At 43.0% G+C, this 6,208-nt stretch overlaps 1 protein-coding gene across 1 annotated transcript; it reads left to right on the forward strand.

Moving 5' to 3' along the window:
* The first annotated feature begins 4,530 nt into the window (after positions 1-4,530).
* LOC150081866 (insulinoma-associated protein 1a-like) lies at positions 4,531-5,928 on the forward strand. Its single transcript, XM_090380350.1, has one exon. The coding sequence runs from the start codon at positions 4,531-4,533 to the stop codon at positions 5,926-5,928; it is 1,398 nt and encodes a 465-aa protein (XP_090236476.1).
* Positions 5,929-6,208: the final 280 nt, after the last annotated feature.

Consider the following 6,208-nt stretch of genomic DNA (forward strand, 5'->3'; position numbering starts at 1 on the left):
AAAATAAAGTTGGTATCTAAGCATTTAATTTTTTATTTAACCGAATTTTTGTGGATATCTACTTAACTAACTTTTAAAGCAGCAGTTAAATTAATTTGAATTTAAATAGTTCTTTCTCTTTAACACTCTTCTTGTGCAGCGCCTCTGGTGGCTGCAGGCGTATCAAAGTTTGCTTTCTCGTGAAAATGCGTACGCGGTCAGTCTCATAACAATGATGGAAGAAAATGGTAAATTTAATGCTAAATATATGAACCACATTTTTAACGAAAAAAAGCTACAATTTATAAGTTAACAATACACCGTATCAACTTTTGTAACATTTCAGTAATTTTAAAAAACGTGATCATTACAGAACTTTTAACGAAGTTAGGTATTATTTCTTTCAGTCTTTGCTATGACTTCATTTGTAATTAAAGAAATTTTATAACGGGGAAAGTATTAATTTTAGCATAACAACAACATTACCGACCGGGCTAGCCGAGCGGGTAAAGTACCTGCCCGGCAACCCAAAGGTCGCGGGTTCGATTCTCGCCTCGGGCTTGGATCAAAGTACTACAAAAACCTTGGGAGGTGCAATATGGCCACAGAAGCCGATGCGCCAACAACTACCAAATCAAAAAAAAAAAAAAACAACAACATTCTACAACAGAACACATCTCAGCACCGTCCACGCGGGATTCATGTTATTGCCACAAGTGGCGCTAGTAGTTTATTTACGAGTAGGAAATAAACTAAAATAGAAAAGGAGTTATTTTTTTACTAATAATTAGTGCTTTATTTTTCGAACAAATTCCCATTACAGTTTAAAGCACTTATTCCTTCTAGATACCACATTTTTTAATTGCTCTTTTAATTGCTTTTCGCGCCATTTTTGAAGACTTCGTTTACTTATTATCCTTGTAGAATCGATGTCCTAACAAATACTTTTAACCTGTGTACACACATCTACACCTTTATTAAAAATATACTTGTCAAAACTACCGACGGTAATGCAGCATCTACCACTTAGCAACACCATTAATCTCTTTTACTCCCAATTTGAATGTTGACAGGTGCCTGAATAAGCGGAAATTGAAATATATATTCATATAGACTAGCAGCTTCAGGACTGGGAAAGAGAGAATGTGCTTGTTTGTATCTAAAACTAACAAAATATAAATAAATAATCGCGAGTTGCAAACAGCACGAGTTTTCGAAATTAGGAAAAAACACATTGCACCAGCATGCAACATTTCTAGTCACCTCTTAACAACTAAATAAATTGAATAGACTAGTGATCGTTCTCTATGCACTGATCAGTTCCAAATATAATATAACTCCGATTCAAATGAAATTCGCAAAAATTATGTACAGTACAACGCATACCATTAATGGATATTTGTTGTACATAATTTCTTCACATTTCTTTAAGCGTCGACCCAATGAGCGTGTTCCTGAAGATTATTTTGACTGCTTTCGGTGAAGTTCATGTACCGCTGGCTTTACATCTTCTTCTGAGATGTAACATCTTACCACGTGCTGGTTTCTTTCAGTATTTTGGGATCGGCATGGTGTAATACTAGTAGATTACCTTCAAAGGGGCTGCACAGCGAAGGCGATTATTATTCCAACCTCTTCATAAAGCTACATGTTATTGAAAAAAAAAAAACTGACACCTCGGAGTGCTTCTTTCTGTCTCCAGAAATGGTGAAAATTCATCAGCCCAAAGTTTGGTGAGCATAGAGGAAGAGGATTGAATCGTCAATAGCATTTCTCCCGTAAAACGAGAGTTAGGCCTGTTTCGTTATGAGAGTTATGACGCCGGGCATTTTACTTTTCATATTTTATTTATTTACGAATGGGGTTCAAAAAAGCTTTGTATTCACTCAGAAGTAGTTGCGGTAGAAATGCGATTTTTTTTTGTTTGTTACCTTGAAATCTCTACAGAAACCACAAATCTTGGTTTCGATGTGACAATCCATTTTTTTCTTTGCAGTGCTGAATGAAGTAAAGTGCCACAATGGATCAAGTGGAATACAGATCAGTGATTCGCTTCGTTGTACTGGGAAGTAGCCTTCTTGGTGATCGCTGCTTCCCAGTAGTAGCAAAGTGGCCAGAAACAACTAAACAACACTACACTTCATTTCTGGCCTTTGCACAGAGTTTTTATATCATCACAGAGTAACAAGGCGAGTTTAACTAATTTAGGCGGCTGCTCTACTGCAACATGCGAGTAATGAGCACGATAATACGTGCTCATTACTCGCATGTTGCAGAACGGCGTGCCCACGAATGTGGGTTTGAAATATTGCCGCATCCTGCTCATTTTCCCTAACTTTCACCCTCAGATATTTTCCTCTTTCCTGCCCTGAGTCCTTTCTTCGTGTAAAACAATTTGCTGATGATGAGGTGATTTCTGCTGCCGGGCCGTGGTAAGGACAGTCAGACGAAGGTTTTCTACAAAACTAGCCTCCGGAAGCGTATTCAGAGGTGGCAAAAGTGTAAAATTTCAACGTTGACTACGTTTAAACAGTTTTAACCAAGCAAACATGGTGTTTGTTTGCTGGGTGAATACAAATCTTTTTTTGAATCCCCTCGTATTTATGTTTTTGTTGGTCTATTAATTCTTGCGAAAGAGAGGATCTTTTGCTGTTACCATTGACTGCGCCCCAGTGTATGGATACATTGTCTAGTGGCACTGGAGGATCTCCCCAAATCCGCGATGCTTTCTCTGTCACGCATTTTTTTTTAATTTCTCAGCACTCTGTAAAGGCCAGATTGTGCAGGTTGTGTGTATGTGCGTAATGCGGAGTTATGTTGGCATGTTATTCAAATGTTTTTTTTTTAGCCTAAGAGCCCCTGGAACACTACCGATCCATAGTTACCGAGTACTGGCACTAGGAGCTGAGGGAGGTATGTAAGATGCTTTTCTAGTGAAGCCAGCAGTGTGACAAGTTTCTGCAGGGTCAATCCCAAGCTTTTATGGAGTCTGCAGCCTGGTATGACAGCACATGAGTCCAGGGATGGAAAAAATCCTGGATGGGAGACAGGTATAGCATCAGAGGCAGCTCCCCAGTGGCGTGGGATTGCTGACACTCATGGGGGTCACACTACTACTGGAGTGGGATTTAGGTCCATATAAGGACAGAATAAGTGTAGGTTGTGGCCCGCCTACTGGTGGCGTGGACGGGTGCTGGGAAGCAGTCTTCTCGGCGATCGCTGTTTCCTGATGGCAAAGTGATCAGAAACTACTAAACAAAACACGCTGCGCGAACACAGCACTATGCTCATTTCCTGCCATTTTGCAGAAATTTATATCTTCGCAGTGTACGATGGTGGAATTGAATAAATGTTCAGGACCATTCCCTTCTTACATAAGACAGAACACATGCTCACACGGTGCTGCAAACACAACTCTGGAAGACAAGACCTCGCGTGTAGCCCAACGGACAGAGTCATAAAATATCAGTCATATTATTTCGATGCATGTTCAAGTTATTTGAAGTGGAAAGGAGGGATGGAATGGGTCGAACCCCAGGAAACAGCGGTCTTTCCTTCAGTAAGAGACAAACCTGTCACAAATATACTTTTCGGATGTTTCTCAATGAGTCCAAATGAAGCCTGAATCAAGGGCTATCCGACCCTTCTGATTCAAAAGATAACCACACACACCTCTACTTTTGAATGACAAATTGTATCTTTATAATGTACACTTAAGAATGAGAGCAGGCATGTACACAGTGTGAAATCAAATGGCAGGAACTCAACATTTTGGGTTTTTTTTTATATATTACGGTACACTGTAGTTGCTTCGATGAGCATAAAAATAAGCAAAGAACAGAATTAATAAGCAATGGCTCATTAATTTATTTTAAGATTGCCATTTAAAAAAAAAATAATTCTTTATGATGTGTCCAACCAAATGATGACAAAGTTCCGCAGCTCAAACGTCGGTTCTCTCCACGTGTTATATAATAAGTTCTTTTTTTTTTTTTTTTGTACATTCAGTGAAATACAGAACTTGTTGAATACATCACGAGTGCATCAGCCTCTGCTACAAATATCTGTTGTAGGTGGAAAACTTAAAAGCATTTTGGGGAATGTGGCGCCACCTTACAGGATATTTAATCAGCACGCGTGCAGCTAAAACGCAGAGCGGAGGATGCCGAAAGAAAAGGGAACGTCAGCACTTGTAGCTATAGGTACGTGTCTAGGAGAAGCTAAACACTTTTATCGAACACGGCGATGACATGCTGGAGCGTCTCTACAGCGGAACCATCTGGTAGGGATGGGCGGAGCCAGCGTAACGTGATCGGAGCAGCCTCATGGGCTGCACAAAAATGTAACAATTGGCGCCGAGTGCCTGTTGCTACTCAGCTCGCTCCTTTGGCGGCGTCGGCGGCTGCTGCTGGCGGCCGTAGCAACAACGGCTAATACTCAGCATTCAGGAGATGCAGACGAACGATTCAAGCGCCTCGATTTAACAAAAACTCCTCAGATTCGGTCGGCGAGGGGTCGTTTCTGCACGTGTGAAATCTTCATAAACCCACGATGCCGCGAGGATTTTTAGTAAAGCGTTACCGAAGGTCGCCACAAGTATATAGCCGCATTAGTCGGTACTCGGACGAGGATCGCAGTGACTGTAGCTCCGATCACGATGCCTTCGAGCTGAGTCCTTTTCTGCCTGGTTTCCCAGTTCCGTCCGTCCCTGCCCTGTTGGAAAAACTTCAAGTGGAGCCAGATGGCAGCAGCAACTCTCCTACGTTGTCCACCGAATATGCCACTCAGGATGAACCTTTGGCCCTCCTTAAATCGCCATCGATGGTGACATCGCCCTCCGTCATCGACTCCGTCCACTTCGGACCTACAGTAGCTCGTATACACGAATCGCTTCACTCGGCTGTCCATTTAGACGAACGTTCCCTTCCACATCCGTCCCAGCCTCTGATGAAAAAATCATCGCCACTGCAGTACGACAACGAGCGGAAGCCGAGAGTCACGAAGAAGGTCAAATTAGTCCGGAAATTCAATTTTGACGAAAACAAAACGTCTCCAGTTTCCGGCACTTGGATCCGCGATTCAGACAGTGAAGATGAATTACCCGTCCCCGTAAGGCGAGGCGACATCGATCCCACCTTGAATGTCGTGGAGGTGACAGAGGAGGCGCGGGCTGAGCTCGCCAAGATCGAAAACCGAATCGGAGCCTATGTATGCCAGCTGTGCAAGGAATGTTACCCGGACGCTTTCAGCCTCGCTCAACATCGTTGCTCACGCATCGTCCACGTCGAATATCGGTGTCCTGAATGCGACAAGGCATTCAACTGTCCAGCCAACTTGGCGTCTCATCGGCGGTGGCACAAGCCACGGGCGACCGTCTCTTCCATGTCCCGCGCCATCACTGCTTCCAGCAGTGCATTGTGTAGCAGTAGTTCGGAAAGAAACGAGGATCCGAAGAGGCAGGACTCCCCCGATTGCAGCGATTCTGAAAGCAAACACTCGATTCTTTCTCCGGGATCGACTATGGGAGCGGAAGAGGCGGAAGTTCCGAGCGACGCGGGTCATCTGGATTGCAGCGTATGTGGAAAACGCTTCCGGCGGAAAGCTTACCTTCACAAGCACGTGCTATCACATTCCGCAGCAGCAGTGAAAAGTGAGAAGAGCGAGGTGTATTCGGGACATGCAGATGCAGACTACGAGCCTCCACCTCTTCAAGAAAGCCAAACAAACTCTTCAGGGATAACAAACGCTTCGCCTATAACTTTCGGTAGTGGCAAAAGCAATGGTCTCTTCGGCACAAGAGCTGTGATCATTCCATTTACTTGTCCATACTGCTCTAACATTTTCTACGCTATGACTGAGCTAGCACGTCATGTCGCCAAGCGTCATCCAGCTGATAAAGGTGAGCTCTTTTTCCTGCCCATACCTTCCGTCCATTCTGTGTCGGCATGAGGTGCATCCATTAGCGAAGTCCTCCTGTGAACTCCCTTTCAACTAAGTCAAGTATTGTTTGTGTGAACGAAACCAAACAGTGTTGATCGTAGTAGTAGCCTCAATGTCTGGTCTTTGTTGTCATGTAAATACTCAAAATTCGTCTAAATTACTCAGACTAACAGAATGGTGCACAATTTTATTGGCCTAAGCTGAATATATTTGCGCTAATTTTAATAACTTTGTTGTTCGACATAAAATTCTCATTTATGCACAATAAGTTTAAGGGGATTTTGAGCAG

This window comes from Mastigoproctus giganteus, chromosome 8 (genome assembly GCF_048544385.1).
Source record: "Mastigoproctus giganteus isolate SK-2022 chromosome 8, ASM4854438v1, whole genome shotgun sequence".
In the NCBI taxonomy this organism is placed as follows: Eukaryota; Metazoa; Arthropoda; class Arachnida; order Uropygi; family Thelyphonidae; genus Mastigoproctus; species Mastigoproctus giganteus.